The 18,001-nt window shown below is 44.6% G+C and overlaps 1 protein-coding gene across 1 annotated transcript; it reads left to right on the forward strand.

The window, feature by feature from the left end:
* The first annotated feature begins 406 nt into the window (after positions 1-406).
* LOC123111146 (ACT domain-containing protein ACR12) lies at positions 407-5,666 on the forward strand. The gene is made up of 10 exons (XM_044531836.1): positions 407-690; positions 2,083-2,134; positions 2,620-2,733; positions 2,863-2,957; positions 3,360-3,438; positions 3,556-3,615; positions 3,819-3,874; positions 4,963-5,068; positions 5,152-5,220; positions 5,307-5,666. Exons 1-10 carry the CDS (start codon positions 584-586, stop codon positions 5,367-5,369), a joined length of 801 nt encoding a protein of 266 aa, XP_044387771.1. The 5' UTR covers positions 407-583; the 3' UTR covers positions 5,370-5,666.
* The last annotated feature ends 12,335 nt before the right edge of the window (positions 5,667-18,001 follow it).

Consider the following 18,001-nt stretch of genomic DNA (forward strand, 5'->3'; position numbering starts at 1 on the left):
TAGTTAGTTACTGTAACATCACATGTTTCAATGCAATATGAGTCTATAACCTAATAAATGAAGCTTTGCATGTTACCACACTCATGTTACTACCCACTATGAAGGTAGTAACATAGTCTAGAAATATGTGTATGTTACTAGTATATGTTACTACCCATTGTGGCTAGTCTTACTGCTAGTGCGGGTTACAGCTTACAGGTGTCGTCATCCGTGTGGTGTGTCAGAAAAGAGTACAGTCGGTGCGGCCTTGCGATTGCAGCCGTTGATGTGCCGCCAAGGTCGTCAGCACCCACCGGCGCGACCCCGGAACACACGACGGGACAAGTGCGAGGGACGCTAGCCTAGATGACGTACTGGAAGTGGGACGTTTCCCGCACAAGAAAACAAGGGTGTGTCCCTCCCGTCGCCCAAGTGGGCGCACAAAAAGAAATCTCACGTCCCACTCACCATCTACGCGGCTGGCCACCACGACGGCCCCTCCCTCCCTTTTTCTCTCCCACCCCCGACTGCCTACCAACACCAAACCGCAGCACACAGCGCCACCGCGACTGCGCCACTCCTTGCGTTCCGAGTGACAGAGGCCATGGCGCTCGCCACCTCCCACCACCGCCACCTCGTCCGCCCCGCCGCCGCGGCCCCTCGCGTGCCGCTGCGTCCCCTCCGCTTCGCCGCCCCCCGATCTCTCCCGAGGTGAGCGATCTGAGCCGCCCTCAGCGCGCTCGGTTTTTCCCGATTCTGAACCCGGTCCTGTGATGTGATCCCTGTCCCTCCTACTGTGTACTGTGCCTCGCCGCGCCTCGCTAGCTGTTGTTGGATTGGTTCGAGTCTAGGACGATCGGGGTGGCGCTTTCTGAATGAGAGCGGAGCCAGTGCTGCCTTCGATCAGTTTGGGGCTTGGAACGGGATCACTCGATTGATCCCGTTTCGTCGCTGCGGTTCCACTTTCCCCACTGGGTTGAATAATGGGACGTATATTGTTGAAAGGTGAACCATGATGTGTCGTTTAGCGTTTCGGTTCTGCGAACTAGTCATCTGCTCGGTAGATTAGCTTAGCTCGGGGAAATCCTATGGGAGGAATAGATGCTACCGTTGACTTCACGATGTGTTGCTCGGTTGTTCACGGCCTTCCTAGATGAGTATGCATTCTATCTCAGAGGCCATAAATCCATGATTATCCTATAACTTTGAGACTTAGATTGGATATGATTGTGATGTGCTCTCTATTGTTATGTCTGACAAAGAATAGTTCCAACTATTCCTGTTCAAATGTTGAGGCCTGTAAGCCTGTTACATATTTGCATTCGTTTGCACTGAATTCGGTGCATGGATGTGGAAATATGACGTGTCAAATTTGAAGTTGTAGTAACCATTTTGTTAGGAGCAGTAGAATGAACGCAATTAAGAAGGAAATTTTATGCATAGAATAGAATTGCAGCTTTCATCCGAATTGGACCAGCAGAAAGTAAAAAATGCACTTTGGTTTCTTTCTTGTAAGATGTAAACGGATAAATGACAAGTGAGGACCAATTTTCCTGCACAACGGATTTCCGATTGCTCTGTCTGTTTTCTCTCAAAAGGCTATATCTTCATTTTAAGATACGATGTGCAAAGCCCAGTTGTGCTCAGTTCATATTTGTGCTGGAAGAAGTGCCAAACAAGGACGTGGTGCATCTACAGACCGGGAGTGCAGCTGCAGCGCAAGGTTCCTGACTTCTTTCGCTCCTGCCAGTCTCCAGACTCCAGGGAGCTGCCTCGTTAAGAATCGAATCCACCAGGTCCTGACAGGACTAGTGCACCATTGAAAACACATGAATTCTAGCTGTGTTCATATGTGAACCTACATAATGATAACTATATTTTGAGTAAAATTTTGTGCTTATAACCAGGAAATCTGTAAAGGGTAGTGGCACAAGTCTTCTGCCTTCCGTGTTTTTAGATAAATCATGATACCGTTCTGAGTTTCTCATGCTTTAATTAATTGTCTGTATTGGCTGTGCTGCCAATGCCCTCTGCAGTATATCAGTGTTCTGTCCTACATTGTTTCCATGTGCTAATATTTTTTAAATTTTCCCATCCTTCTAGGATTTGTTGCCAATCTATCAACTCAGCTAACGTCTTGGGAGCTTCCTCAATGGTATATTTGCATGACTACATCTCTCAAATTACCACAACTTTGTGGAACATATGGACTGTGGCACTGCAGTATATTCTTCAGCCTTGCAAATTCGCATAAAAATGTGTCTAAGACTCGTATTCCTGAGCAATGAAGTATTTCTGGAGAACTCAGACCACTTTCAGTTTTAGAAAATCTCAGTCTACCTATTAGGTCTCACTGTAAAATTTATTCTTCTGAGGGCTGACGTGAAGCAATATGGTCCTAGACATCAGGCGTCAAAGTAGTTCTGCTTATACCAAGAGTTGCTCATATTTCAACAATTCATTGTATGGATAGAGATGCCAACATTCTGATATACTCAAATTATTAGTTTTTTCTTTGGAAAGTGCTTTTTTTATTCTCGGCATTTTTGTTCTTCTTACATGCTGACATTCTATTATTTGAACACATACTCAACTGATGATTTCAAATGTGCATTTTTGAAAAACAAATCTATATCACAGACAGCTGACGACGCAGTTCCACAACCAGTTGTACTGATAGACCAAGACTCAGACCGTGATGCAACCATTGTGCAGCTGAGTTTTGGAGATCGTTTGGGGGCACTACTTGATACGGTATGCATTTTATTGTGCCGGGGATGCCGTTTTTTTGGTCTGGCCTTGCTTAGATATGCTTTAATGATTTATAAGTTACAGATTTTCTGTATCTATAAATTATTGCGTCGTGGTGTTCACTGTTTGCAGATGAAGGCACTCAAGGACCTGGGCCTTGATGTGACGAAAGGAAGTGTGGCAACTGATTCATCTGTCACACAAACAAAGTTCCACATCATGCGATTGTGGGTGCATGCAACTTTCTGTTTGCTGCAATTTCTTATACAGTGTTTAGTTATTTGTTTGCACTTCGAGAAGTAAAGGAGGGTATATGTATGCTTGATTCATCACTTTTGGATGCTACACTTTGTGCAACTGTGCAATATCCATATATTATTACTGATATTTTAGTTTAGCTGCCTTATGGTCTATTTTCTGTAATTACCATTGAACACATTGCACATGCATTCATCAAAGTACTGTTTCTCTCTTTTTTTTTCCTGGCTTAATGGAAGGATGTCTTGACACACTAAAATTTCAAAATATTCCTTAGAAATTGCACCTGTGATTATCATACTAAGACAGTTGTGATGATTTGGTCATGTTCTAATATTATTTATCTGTTTATACCATCTGTCTCTGTCCAGAGGGCGTAAGGTTGAGGACCCTGACATGTTGGAAACAATACGACTGACCATCATTAACAACCTTCTGCAGTATCATCCCGTATGTTTCAGAATTCAAGTTCTTCAGTTGTGTTTTACATTTTGGTGTTTGGTAGCTTTAGATTAGTTATCATTTTGCTTAATCGAAATATCAGAATAATATGCAATATGTGTATAGGAATCAAGCGAGAAGCTAGCTATGGGTGAATTTTTTGGAATTAAAGCCCCTGAGAAGAAGGTGAGTTCGGTAGATGTTCTCATCCTGCTAATTCAGCACTGATGCTGGTCCATGCTTTTGTTAGGCATATTTTCTTTTTAGGGATGGGTTTTCCTCGGTGTTTACACACTGGATATTTGAAAACAGACATCCAAGTGTTGTGCTGTTAATTTTAATTTTTCCCTATATCTTGAGCAATTAATTAATTTATGTTCTCTATGCAGGTTGATGTTGACGTTGCAACACATGTAATTGTGCAAGATGATGGACCGAAAAGAAGGTTTGATCATGATAGCTTCTAATTATTGTATGCCGCTTGTGTAGCATGATGTCAGCATGTACGGTGACTAATTAGTTGCCATGCATATTATCCCATATATGTTAGTTCTGTGGCATGCACATGCATGGTTTTGTATGTGGTGCACTATTCCTGCACATTGGCGAACTAAATTCACTAGTACGTTATAGTTGTCATATGGTGACATCACACATATGTTACACCACGGTTTGCCGTGTGGTTGTATCTTGTATATGTACCAAAGCACTATTCGTACACATTTGGCAAACTAAATCTCTAGCTATCCCCTGCTAATGCTGCCAAAACTAATATTCACGTGATCGTTACCTAGTATCATAATGGAGGGTTTTACATGGGCAGTGACTACATTTTCTTGAGGCCTAGTTATCTTGTTGAGCATTGAAATTTTAAATCACCGACATAGTTTCCCATAAAAAGAATCACCTGACAAAATAAGCAGGTGTGTTTGACTAGTACTCCCTCCGTCCGAAAATACTTGTCACCAAAATAGATAAAAAGAGATGTATTTCGAACTAAAATACGTCTAGATACACCGCCTTTTATCCATTTTGATGACAAATATTTCTGGACGGAGGGAGTAGTAAGGTATGTGCCTCCCAAGTTTGGGCCAAGCTGCAAAATTTTGTTCTTGTGTTGGAGGCATCCTTGCATTATAAACATGTCTAGGCTAGTCGGGTTCAGGCATTATCGTACATCTCTCATAGGACACCTTTAAAATGAAAAATGGGATGGTTTGGTATAGAAAGGACAGGCTAGGTACAGATCGGACTGCTGGATTTGGTTGTGTTTGGGCAATTCGTCATGCTGACGGAACTTGTTGATTCTTGGGTACTGCATCTTGTGTAATACTCCCTCCATTCCAAAATAAGTGTTTTGGGACGGAGGGAGTAGTTGATTGTGTTTGACACAACTTCGTATGTTAAGAAACGAATGTTTTTATCCATTTGCGAAGAATCACATCTTATAGAACCTGAATGATCTGTTTCTCGTTTTTCTTGGTTTGATGTACATCATCTACTTCCTCACCAGTTTTAGTTGAACATGTGCAGCATGCTTTACATAGAGACAGCTGATCGACCAGGCTTACTCTTGGAAGTAATCAAGATCATTACTGACGTAAACGTTGATGTGGGATCAGCTGAGATTGATACTGAGGTATGCCAGTTTCTGCCTCTTTGTTATGGTAGTCACTCAGCTATGAAGGCCCTTCCTTAGGTCATGCCGGTTGTCTTATTCAGGGCTTGGTTGCCAAGGACAAGTTTCATGTGAGTTACAGAGGCGCAAAACTTAACAGCTCGTTATCTCAGGTATATACCCACACCAGGATTAGCACATTTAGTAACCTTCTTGCTCATCTCAGCAATATTGAACTCTTGATAATTCCGTTTTACAGGTGCTGGTTAATTGTTTGCGCTATTACCTCCGGAGGCCCGAGACAGATGAAGACAGCTATTGATGATTGTTCTGTGGCGGCTCGTTTCGAGTTCCTGCCTATGAAGCCTTTTGCACTGCAATTTCTGTTGTAAGCAAAACAAAATATGGCACATGTGTTCCGAAAATGCATTAAAACTGGGGCGTCTGATGCAGTTATGTTCTATGGTCGGACATGTGGCCCTTGGGAGCTTTAGCAGCCCCATCCCACTGGTTTCCTAGAGGAATCACATTGGAAAGCATTCACGCGTGTCGAGTGTGGTCTGTAAGTTCATAGTACTATAATTCATGTGCATGTAAAAAACCAGGTTACGTATGTGAAGATCTTGTCTCTCTTCATGTCATATGGTGACGGGAACTTCTAGCGCCGGCACACAAGTTTACCAGCATGCCGTGTCATTGGTTTGAGGCTGCTGGTCTCGACACTATCTTCCTCCTCTGGACACGGGCTACTGTTCTATCTTCTCCATCAAGTGTGGTGCATGATTCTTCCAGACCTCCACTTTTTTTGATAGCTTCTAGAGCTTCAACTTCCTTCATGTGTGTTAGAGAAACCAGACAAATAGAAATCTTTTGCAAATCTGCCCCTCTGCCCAGTGCAGTGGGCAAAAATGTCATCCTCTAAATCTGAATCTTAGAGCAAACCTTGTTTGCTCACCAACCAGGACAAAGACTTCTCAGGCGCTTCGGTGATGCTAGTGGTTTGCTCACCAACCCATGACAGAAATTTTCCAAGACGCCGTGTGGATGATTTGCAAGATTGTCTCCCTCACTTCCCGGTGAAGATGGGCTCTTTCCCATGCACCTATTGGTACATGATCGAAGTCATTGAAGTACGAGCCGTCCCTAACTTGGCATGCGACGACAACCAATGCTCTCGCGACCGCGGCTGCGTCGGGTGAGCGCGCCGGCGGCGCTGCCTTGGTCTCCTCCCTGCAGCCTCCCCTGCGGCCGTCGGCACCGGATCTGGGAAAGAAGTCCACATCACCCCCCGGGGTTTCATAAACCGACTAATCCACCCCCTCACCTTGAAAACCGGTTAATTAACCCCCCAAGAGCTCTAATACCGGCCAAATCGCCCCCTAATCTCAATTCGGGTGGTATTGGCTGGTGGTTTTGCTTGCGTGGCTCTTCACTATTGCCACGTCGGCTTGGTAGGGGGCGCGAGGCGATATGAGCATGGGCCGCTGGCTGTTCTTAGTTCATCCAATCCCCAATCCTTCATCTCTTCCTCCTCCCCTGTTCGTCGCCATGCCTACCCGGCTGAAGCTAGATGTGCCTTGTTCTCTGGTTCCTCTCCTTCCCTGCTCGCCACCATGGCCGTCCCCTGCTCGTCGCCATGGCCGCCCCACCTCCTTAGTCCCTCCCCCCAACTCCCCAATCTCCCGTGACCTGGAGGCGCCCTGAACATGGACCGCCCTCGCCATGGTTGAACGGCATGTAGTACAGTCTCATCTCGTGAGAATTAATTTGGGACAGTACAGGTGCAGATATGCTGAACTTTAAGCTTTTCTGAAGTCTATGCCCTGTTTTGCTTTCTTTGGGGGAAAAATACGAGTAGAATGCGTCGTTGGTTCGATTTGCTCTTTGTATTTTACTTCTCAAGGGAGACAAGGACTAGGTGTTCCCATCGATTTTGGTTACAAACTGCAGACGCAAAAGGCAAGGAGTGATTTAGCTTACATGAATCCTGTATGATACTAATAACATAGTTTATCTTCAAAAGGATAAGATAATAACAATGGTTTCATTTTCTGTTGGTGAGTGCAGGCTAGAGATCATCAGGGACTCAGGTCAAGCGCTGCAGGTGGAGTGGGGCTAGAAGCTGAACAATTTCACCAAGTCGTTCCTTGTACATGATCCGAATAGACCAAGATTTGGCAGAGCCCAAAAGTGAAGCCTGCTGAGTGCATCCGTACTTGCAGGAAAACTACACACAGAATCCTCCCAGGGGCCCAAATGGTGTACATTATACTCTTTGTAGGCATGTACTGATGCCGTGAGGAGAGAATTCAGCTTACATGAGATTGAGTATTAGTATGTGTAAAACTGTTTTTCTTCTCTTGTTGGTGTTGGTGTCCCAGTTTAGTTGAAAACTAGAGAATTCAGAGAAAGCATTTTATTTAGGGAGTGTACTTCTGAGTCTACAGACTGTTGCATATGCGCAAACATATGTTGCAGGCGCCAGTTTCAATGCGTGGTTTACACAACGAAGGACATGTGTGCTGGGCATGGAGGAGCTGAGCGCCTCACCTGGAGTAGTCGCGCTGCTCTCTTCAAGCGGCGATCATCACGTCTTGCGCCGCCGCCGTGACGCCATCTCGTTGAAAGGAAGGAGGGGTACGAGGCCCAAACAAACAGGAGGAGCAGTTAAGTCCGAGAGCCACCCTACCAAGCCGACGTGGCAATATTGAAGAGCCACGCAAGCAAAACCACCGGCAAATTCCACCCGAATTGAGATTAGGGGGTGATTTAGCCGGTATTAGAGCTCTTAGGGGGTTAATTAACTGGTTTTAAAGGTGAGGGGGTGGATTAGTCGGCTTCTGAAACCCCGGGGGTGACGTGGACTTCTTTCCCGGATCTGGAATCTCCTCAGCGCCCTCTCTCTTCTCCCCCGCGAAGCTCCGCTGGGCGCTATGGCTCCTCTCTCCCAGCCCGTGGGAGCAGCCATGCCTGCATTGGAACGCTCTGGCGACAACGACCCTCCGCCCCACCAGCCCCCTACGGGGCCGCCGCTCCAGCCCCGTCGGCCTCCCTCTCGGATCCACGCGTCCCCCGTAGCTCGCGGCAGCCTCCACCCGCGAGCAGGTTCAGAGCGGAGAATGGGGGGCGTGCGCGGGTTCCCCGCGAGTCTCCTCCCCTGCCCGGGTCGGTGGCCACACGGCTGCCCTCCGTCTCCGGCGGCGCTTCCGGTCAGCTGCTGGAGTCCCAGGCGTTGATCCCCGAGGCTATCCTTGTTCTACCGGAGCTGGCGACGGCCCCAACGCTACCTTCGCCGCCTCAGGCGGGCCGAGTCCCTGCACCTGGCGTTGGCTTGGTGGTGGTTGTAACGCCCCGAGACCGGAGTTTCAGATGCCTTCCAGGATTTCCGAGTTTCGTTGTGTGATTTTGTTTTGTTCGTTGCATTCATCCTTGCATCATGTGCATTGCATCATGCCATCATATCATTAATTTTTAAAAACTCTTCTAAATAAATTGCATAGATCTTTTGATCTATTTAAACCGAGGGAACTCACATGGTGACTTCTCTTTATAACATATCCTCCAATATTAGGGAGCTATATTAAATATTTCATTTTTGGAATTCACCATAACACACTTGCAAAATCCCAATGCTTCTGTTGTCTTAATTCTTGATCTCCAACTTTGTCATTTATTCTTTCATCATTTTCCGGAGCTCCACCAAAAATCCGAACATTTTTGGACCTTCCCAAACCTCACTTCCTATTCAAATCATTTGAATTTAAATCAAATGAGTTTGAATTTAATCTTTCAATCATGCCTCTTTCTATTTTTCTTGGTACGAGCATATTTTTGTGAGTCCAAGGAAATTATCCCCTTGCGCATTTTCTTTCCCTAACCCTCCTTTTCTTTTCTCCTCTCTTTTTGCTTTTCTGCTAAAGTAAATATAAGAGAGAGAAGAGAGAGGTAAGCCCAGCCAGGCCAGCCCAGCGCCGCATCTTCCTCAGCCTATTGTTCCATCGCCTCCTTGCTGCTGCCAAACGAGGCCCTGGTGTTCCTTCGTTTTGGACCGACAAGACCCGGACTCCGAACGCCAACTACCACGACATCCATGTTCGTCTACGGAACGTGTACATCTACACCGCCAAGACCGGACCGACAAGTACCCCAACGTCGCGTGTACCACTACCGTCGACCTGAACATCTACAAAAACGTGTACCACTACCGTCGACCCTCGAAGACCCCGTGAACCCCGAACATCTACGGATCATGAACGTCTACTTCCACTATCGCCGCCGCCGTGTACGACTACTTCCTCTACCGACGCCGTGTACAACTACTTCCACGATGTCCCGTGAACGCCTACTTCCTCTACACCGCTCCGAACGCGTTCCGCCCCGAATGCACGTTCCTCCTCGTTCGCCATGCCGATGAACCGTGGGAACCCGGTAACCGGGATCACCCCACCATCTCTAGCATGTTCCGCACATCCGCACTCCTCCTTTTGCACCGGTATCTCCATGAGTTACCGGGACCGGAATGTTGCCATGGCACCATTTTTGTTTCGCCGCCGTGGCACCCTTTTTGTTCCGCCATGGTGACCAAATGCTTCATAACATGCTCATGTCAACATTTTCATAAAAATGGCATAAAACTTGCATATGTCATCCGCATCATGATAATAACAATTAAAATGTTTAAACTTGTTGTTACATTAAGCTGCTAAATGACATGGGGATTCTCCGGAATTGTTGTTTGTGTTTCCGGCCTCATTTAAACTTGCCTAAATATCTAGTTTATATTTTGCTTCACCCTCTTGCCATGCTTAACAACATTTAATATTGTTGGGTAGCTTAAACGAGAGATAACTAAATAATTGATGTGGTGTTCCGTCAACATGCACCTTGTTGCATATTGAGCTCCACTTAACTTGTAGTACTGTTTGTTGCACTTTGCCATGCCATGCCTCATTAAACCGGACATGCATCATACTTGTTTGTGCATCATGACTTGTTTATGCTTGTGTGTTTACTATGTTGTTTGTTTCTTTCCGGGTTGCTTCTCTCGTTAGCTTCGGTTTCGTTCCGGAGTTGTGAGGATTTGTTCGTCTACGACCGTTTGTCTTCTTCTTGGATTCGTTCTTCTTCCTTGCGGGATCTCAGGCAAGATGATCATACCCTTGAAATCACTACTATCTTTGCTATGCTAGTTTGCTCGCTCTTTTGCTATGCCAATGCTACGATGCCTACCATTTGCTTGTCAGCCTCCCAAATTGCCATGTCAAACCTCTAACCCACCATGTCCTAGCAAACCGTTGATTGGCTATGTTACCGCTTTGCTCAGCCCCTCTTATAGCGTTGTTAGTTGCAGGTGAAGATTGAAGTTTGTTCCTTGTTGGAACATGGAGATGTTGTTCCTTGTTGGAACATGGAGATGTTGTTCCTTGTTGGAACATGTTTACTGGTTGGGATATCACAATATATCTTACTTAATTAATGCATCTATATACTTGGTAAAGGGTGGAAGGCTCGGCCTTATGCCTGGTGTTTTGTTCCACTCTTGCCGCCCTAGTTTCCGTCATATCGGTGTTATGTTCCCGGATTTTGCGTTCCTTACACGGTTGGGCTATAATGGGAACCCCTTGACAGTTCGCCTTAAGTAAAGCTCTTCCAGCAATGCCCAACATTGGTTTTACCATTTGCACTAACAACCTACCACCTTCCCTTGGGTTCTGCAGACTCAAGGGTCATCTTTATTCTAACCCCCCCCGGGGCCAGTGCTCCTCTGAGTGTTGGTCCGAACTAGAGCCCTGTGCAGCGCCCCCTCGGGGAAACTCGAGGTTTGGTTTTAGTTGTACGGATTGCTCATCTGAGTGTGCCCTGAGAAAGAGATATGTGCAGCTCCTATCGGGATTTGTCGGCACATTCGGGCGGTGTTGCTGGTTTAGTTTTACCCTGTCGAAATGTCCTGTTGTACCGGGATACCGAGTCTGATCGGAATGTCTCGGGTGGAGGTCTATTCCTTCGTTGACCGTGAGAGCTTGTCATGGGCTAAGTTGGGACACCCCTGCAGGGTATTATCTTTCGAAAGCCGTGCCCGTGGTTATGTGGCAGATGGGAATTTGTTAACGTCCGGTTGTAGAAAACCTGAAGTTGACCTTATTTAAAATACATCAACCGCGTGTGTAACCGTGATGGTCTCTTTCCGGCGGAGTCCGGGAAGTGAACACGGTGTTGGAGTTATGCTTGACGTAGGTTGCTATAGGATCACTTCTTGATCATACTTTTATCGACCGTGCTTTGCCTTCTCTTCTCGCTCTCTTTTGCGATTGTAGACACCATATATGCTAGTCGCTTGCTGCAGCTCCACCTCATTACTCCATCCTTCCTATAAGCTTAAATAGTCTTGATCTCGCGGGTGCGAGATTGCTGAGTCCCCGTGGCTCACAGATACTTCCAAAACCAGTTTGCAGGTGCCTATGTTACCGTGCAGATGACGCAACCAAGATCAAGGAGGAGCTCGATGAAGATCTTGCCCTTTGTGTTGTTTCGTTCTAGTTGATCAGTAGTGGAGCCCAGTTGGGGTCGATCGGGGACCTTTGTCGCATTTGGGGTTCTTCTTTTATTTTGGTTCCGTAGTCGGACCTTGATTGTATCTGGATGATGTAATGCTTTATTCATGTAATTGTGTGAAGTGGCGATTGTAAGCCAACTATGTATCCTTTTCCTTATTATATTACATGGGTTGTGTGAAGATTACCTCACTTGCGACATATGCCTTCAATGCGATTATGCCTCTAAGTCGTGCCTCGACACGTGGGAGATATAGTCGCATCGAGGGTGTTACAAGTTGGTAATCAGAGCCTTCCCCGACCTTAGGAGTCCCACTGCTTGATTGTTTTTAGCGGCCGAGTTGTGTCTAGAAAAATGTTTTGAGTCCTTAGGAATTATATATCGGAGAGTTAGGAATTCTTTTTACTCCCCAGTCTCTTCATCGCTCTGGTAAGGCATCCTGATGTAGAGTTTTGACTCTTCTCTTCTCAAATTTCACTAAAAAAAATTTAGGATCACGCGGGTATCTTGGAATCGTTCCGATGGTTTTATGATGAGAACATTGTCTTGGTGCCTCCTGTCAGGGGTTTAGTGGAAGTGTCCCGGGGAGTTGAGCTCTGAGGTGTTGTCGTCATAATTTTATCGTTGCAGTTCTGGAATACCTGAGTTTAGTACGCCGACATCGAAAATCTCTTTTATGCAGTTGTTGGTGAGATAACCCCGATAACCCAGTACTGAGGTGAGTACGGGAGTATTGCCATAACTTGTATAACGGATGCTTTTTGAAGGTTGAGGTAGACGATTTTCGAAGGTTTCTTGGTTATGTGTTGAAGGATGGATACAGCTGGATGTAGGATTTGTTAGTTTTGGGTGAGATATTATGCTTCCCCTGTATCCCCAACACCTGATTGCATAACCTGAAAATTTCGGGAGTTTCATAGGTGGGAATTCAAGTAGCTCTTAGGATATCTTTCCAACAGATGTATGATATGAAATTGGGGTTCGACGTCTAGTGGTCCGCCTATTCACGGTTGGTTTTATAGTGGTCTCGTTGTGTCTTAAAGAGTCCTTGGCTATGCCGACTCGGGGACGCTTCGTATGTCAAGTGCACTGCCTTGTACATGATGGTGCTGTACGATCGAGCCCGTGTAGGCCCCACCACGAAAACTTCGGACGAAATCTCTATCATATGTTTGTTCTGGCTTATTTTGCAAGCCAATCCTTTGTTTTGTTTTGAGTTGTGGTATTCGAGTTGCTTCGAAGTCAAATGTTGATTCCATACCTTTTCCAAATGGTGTTCTCATATTCCTATGTGAATACTAATCCTTCTTGATCATCGAGTCTGTCTTGTCAATCCTTTTTTTAACCGGTGTGTCTCTCCTCAAGTGGATCCGTTCACGTCAACATTTGCAAGATCATTTATCACTTCTTCTCAACGATGTTTGTTTCATCCGTCTCCAAGTTGCCTTTGTTTTTCCCACCCTCCCTCCCTTTTGTTTTTCTTCAAGGACTAAGATTTCTTCTTCAAGTATCCATTTTATTGATGGGAAGTTTCTCCATTTTTTTCCGTCAATGTTCTTACCCGGTGGTTCTCAAGAAGATGTTCTACTAGTTCGTCATTCCTCGTTCTTTTCTTCTCCGGTGGATTTAATTCAAGCTTTGGTATTAAGCATACTCCTTTTCTTTTTTTTTCCAATGCTTTTCTTATGCCGGTGCACCTCTTAATCATCCATCTCTCGCTATTAAATTGTTCCGGAGTGCTCAAGATACCTCGAAGATTCGTGTTTCCACTCTGCATTCGTTCAAGCTCTTTCGAGATTGGTATCTCATTCAAGTCATTTAATTCAACCGGTGCAACATCTCTTTTAAATCTTTTCAACGGTGTTCTTTTGAGTGGGCCCTAACCCACAGGTCTTTTCCCAGGATCTTACCTGACTCTTCTATTTTCCCAGAGCTATCCTAAATTCTTCTCCAAGTTTGACGTAAGAATGAGTTATCATCAGTCAAATGCTTTTCTCCAAGATCTTTCAAATTCTTTTCATAGTTGGCTCAACCTCTTCGCTTTTGATTCTTCCGGTGTGCCTCAATAATTCTTGGTGGTGTTTCTCGTTGTCATTCTCATCATTTGAAGACCGAAGAAGAGTTTCTCTTTAATCTTGCTCTATTCTCTTCAAGATTCATGGTGCTAGCTTGTTGCCATCCTCTCATAATTGTTTTCGATTGTGAGAATCTTTTTCACCCATCAGGAGATATTCAAGAGTCTTCTCAGTTTGTCATCCGGAGTCCATCAATTCAGGTTTATTCATTCTCAGCCGTCAGTTATCATTCTCCTATCTTGCCGGTGCATCTATCGAATATCCTCTAATCAGTTCTTGATCTCTTTGTTCTCATGTATCTAGTTTGTCTCAAGCACCTTCGTTCATTTGCTAATTCTTACTGGTGATGCACCCCTACTTCGATCATTTTCAATTCTTACGGTGGTTCTTTCAAGATCTCTCTTCCTTGTTCATCATATCAATTCATTTGTTGTTCCAATCCTACCGGTGGTTCGTTGAAGACCTTCTCAAGTTTACGCTATATCTCTTTTAATCCTTTCTACGAGAATAAGTAGTATGCCAAATCCATTGATTGTCATCAATTTAATTGGTGAAGGATAAGCATAACATAATTCTTATTCTTGTTCATCCAAGTGATTAATTCTTTATTCCGGAGGCCCTTCAAATTCTCGGTTTCATTTGTTTCATGTTCTCTTTTTCCCGGAGTTCCAAGCTCTAATTATCACGGAGATCCATCTAAATCATTGCAAGGATTCACCTTGTGTTTTCAATTTCTCTCTTTTCATTCCTTTTGTTTACCGGAGTTCTTCATGGAGGTTCTACATGATGGTTCATCAAGGATTTAATTCCCTTCTCAAAGTTTTCATCGAGATTCTTTCCTAAGGAGCTCAAGCTTTCTTCATATGGTAATCCGGAGTGCAATTCTTTCTACCATATTTTGGAGGTGGTATTATGTCATTCTTGATAATTTGAGTTCATGTTCCATGATTCACATGTTGTTAAGAATGAGTTATTTTTAAATCCATCAACCTCGTTGTTGGAGTTATCTTGTGTCATATTTCACCTAAAAGCCTTCCATTGGGAATGTTGCTATTTGTGGTGCTTGCCAATGATCCAAGTTATCTCTTTATCATCTTGGTGGAAGAAGTTTTCATCTCTTCGTTGATCTCAAGCAAGCAATTTTTTCCGTTAGTGGCCGGTTGTCACCTCATAATTTTGAGATGTTTTCCATAAGCCCACTACAAGCTTGTGCTTTTCGTTGTTGATTTTCCAACAACTCCGTTCAATTCTTCTTTGCAAGGATGCTTTCCAAACTCATTTGTGGCAGAAGTTGGCATTTTCTTCTCCATTCTGTTATTCCAATGATATATCTTCTATTATTTATTTCGGAGACATTGTTACGTTGCTCTTTTCACTCACCATCTCGATTCGTGAGGATTGTGTTCTTTTCTTGCTTATCCATTTAACCGGAGTGTCGTGTTTTCATTCGAGTTCTCTAATCTTATCAAGTTTTCCCTCCTTCCTCAACTGGAGAGCTGTCTGAAATCCTTCTTACCCATTGTGCCATTATTTCAATAGTTCCGGAGGCAGTGTGTTGTTGATTTCATCAAGTAACATCCCATCTTCTCAAGTTCATGTTCTATTCCTTCCATGTTCAACCGGAGTACTGCCCGAATTCTTCCCCTCTCATCTTGTTTTAACCGGAGTGGTTTCGAATTCTATCTTGTCCATTAAACTCTTGATTCATGTCTTCGCAACCTTCAAGTTCTCGTAATGTTCCTTGTTCCTCTTTCTAACGGATTGTTTGCAATCTCGTTCATCTCCTTTGTACTCTTTCTTTCAATTTGTTCAACCTCTCAAGGTTCTTTGGTTTCACTCATTGGTCAAAGAAGCAACTTAGTTTTACCTCTTCTCTTCCTCTTCCATTTCTCTCCGATGCCATCCTAGATCTCGGGACGAGATCCTCTTGTAGTGGTGGAGTGTTGTAACGCCCCGAGACCGGAGTTTCAGATGCCTTCCAGGATTTCCGAGTTTCGTTGTGTGATTTTGTTTTGTTCGTTGCATTCATCCTTGCATCATGTGCATTGCATCATGCCATCATATCATTAATTTTTAAAAACTCTTCTAAATAAATTGCATAGATCTTTTGATCTATTTAAACCGAGGGAACTCACATGGTGACTTCTCTTTATAACATATCCTCCAATATTAGGGAGCTATATTAAATATTTCATTTTTGGAATTCACCATAACACACTTGCAAAATCCCAATGCTTCTGTTGTCTTAATTCTTGATCTCCAACTTTGCCATTTATTCTTTCATCATTTTCCGGAGCTCCACCAAAAATCCGAACATTTTTGGACCTTCCCAAACCTCACTTCCTATTCAAATCATTTGAATTTAAATCAAATGAGTTTGAATTTAATCTTTCAATCATGCCTCTTTCTATTTTTCTTGGTACGAGCATATTTTTGTGAGTCCAAGGAAATTATCCCCTTGCGCATTTTCTTTCCCTAACCCTCCTTTTCTTTTCTCCTCTCTTTTTGCTTTTCTGCTAAAGTAAATATAAGAGAGAGAAGAGAGAGGTAAGCCCAGCCAGGCCAGCCCAGCGCCGCATCTTCCTCAGCATGTTGTTCCATCGCCTCCTTGCTGCTGCCAAACGAGGCCCTGGTGTTCCTTCGTTTTGGACCGACAAGACCCGGACTCCGAACGCCAAGTACCACGACATCCATGTTCGTCTACGGAACGTGTACATCTACACCGCCAAGACCGGACCAACAAGTACCCCAACGTCGCGTGTACCACTACCGTCGACCTGAACATCTACAAAAACGTGTACCACTACCGTCGACCCTCGAAGACCCCGTGAACCCCGAACATCTACGGATCATGAACGTCTACTTCCACTATCGCCGCCGCCGTGTACGACTACTTCCTCTACCGACGTCGTGTACAACTACTTCCACGATGTCCCGTGAACGCCTACTTCCTCTACACCGCTCCGAACGCGTTCCGCCCCGAATGCACGTTCCTCCTCGTTCGCCATGCCGATGAACCGTGGGAACCCGGTAACCGGGATCACCCCACCATCTCTAGCATGTTCTGCACATCCGCACGCCTCCTTTTGCACCGGTATCTCCATGAGTTACCGGGACCGGAATGTTGCCGTGGCACCATTTTTGTTTCGCCGCCGTGGCACCCTTTTTGTTCCGCCATGGTGACCAAATGCTTCATAACATGCTCATGTCAACATTTTCATAAAAATGGCATAAAACTTGCATATGTCATCCGCATCATGATAATAACAATTAAAATGTTTAAACTTGTTGTTGCATTAAGCTGCTAAATGACATGGGGATTCTCCGGAATTGTTGTTTGTGTTTCCGGCCTCATTTAAACTTGCCTAAATATCTAGTTTATATTTTGCTTCACCCTCTTGCCATGCTTAACAACATTTAATATTGTTGGGTAGCTTAAACGAGAGATAACTAAATAATTGATGTGGTGTTCCGTCAACATGCACCTTGTTGCATATTGAGCTCCACTTAACTTGTAGTACTGTTTGTTGCACTTTGCCATGCCATGCCTCATTAAACCGGACATGCATCATACTTGTTTGTGCATCATGACTTGTTTATGCTTGTGTGTTTACTATGTTGTTTGTTTCTTTCCGGGTTGCTTCTCTCGTTAGCTTCGGTTTCGTTCCGGAGTTGTGAGGATTTGTTCGTCTACGACCGTTTGTCTTCTTCTTGGATTCGTTCTTCTTCCTTGCGGGATCTCAGGCAAGATGATCATACCCTCGAAATCACTACTATCTTTGCTATGCTAGTTTGCTCGCTCTTTTGCTATGCCAATGCTACGATGCCTACCATTTGCTTGTCAGCCTCCCAAATTGCCATGTCAAACCTCTAACCCACCATGTCCTAGCAAACCGTTGATTGGCTATGTTCCCGCTTTGCTCGGCCCCTCTTATAGCGTTGTTAGTTGTAGGTGAAGATTGAAGTTTGTTCCTTGTTGGAACATGGAGATGTTGTTCCTTGTTGGAACATGTTTACTGGTTGGGATATCACAATATATCTTACTTAATTAATGCATCTATATACTTGGTAAAGGTGGAAGGCTCGGCCTTATGCCTGGTGTTTTGTTCCACTCTTGCCGCCCTAGTTTCCGTCATATCGGTGTTATGTTCCCGGATTTTGCGTTCCTTACACGGTTGGGCTATAATGGGAACCCCTTGACAGTTCGCCTTAAGTAAAGCTCTTCCAGCAATGCCCAACATTGGTTTTACCATTTGCACTAACAACCTACCACCTTCCCTTGGGTTCTGCAGACTCAAGGGTCATCTTTATTCTAACCCCCCCCGGG

This window comes from Triticum aestivum, chromosome 5B, assembly GCF_018294505.1.
Source record: "Triticum aestivum cultivar Chinese Spring chromosome 5B, IWGSC CS RefSeq v2.1, whole genome shotgun sequence".
NCBI classification, from domain to species: domain Eukaryota; kingdom Viridiplantae; phylum Streptophyta; class Magnoliopsida; order Poales; family Poaceae; genus Triticum; species Triticum aestivum.

Bases quoted from the DNA above. Each gene is read 5' to 3' on its own strand.
- LOC123111146 (XM_044531836.1), top strand. From the start codon at position 584: ATGGCGCTCGCCACCTCCCACCACCGCCACCTCGTCCGCCCCGCCGCC. The intron at 691-2,082 runs GTGAGCGATCTG...CCATCCTTCTAG, and splicing joins GCCCCCCGATCTCTCCCGAG to GATTTGTTGCCAATCTATCA. The intron at 5,069-5,151 runs GTATGCCAGTTT...TGTCTTATTCAG, and splicing joins CAGCTGAGATTGATACTGAG to GGCTTGGTTGCCAAGGACAA.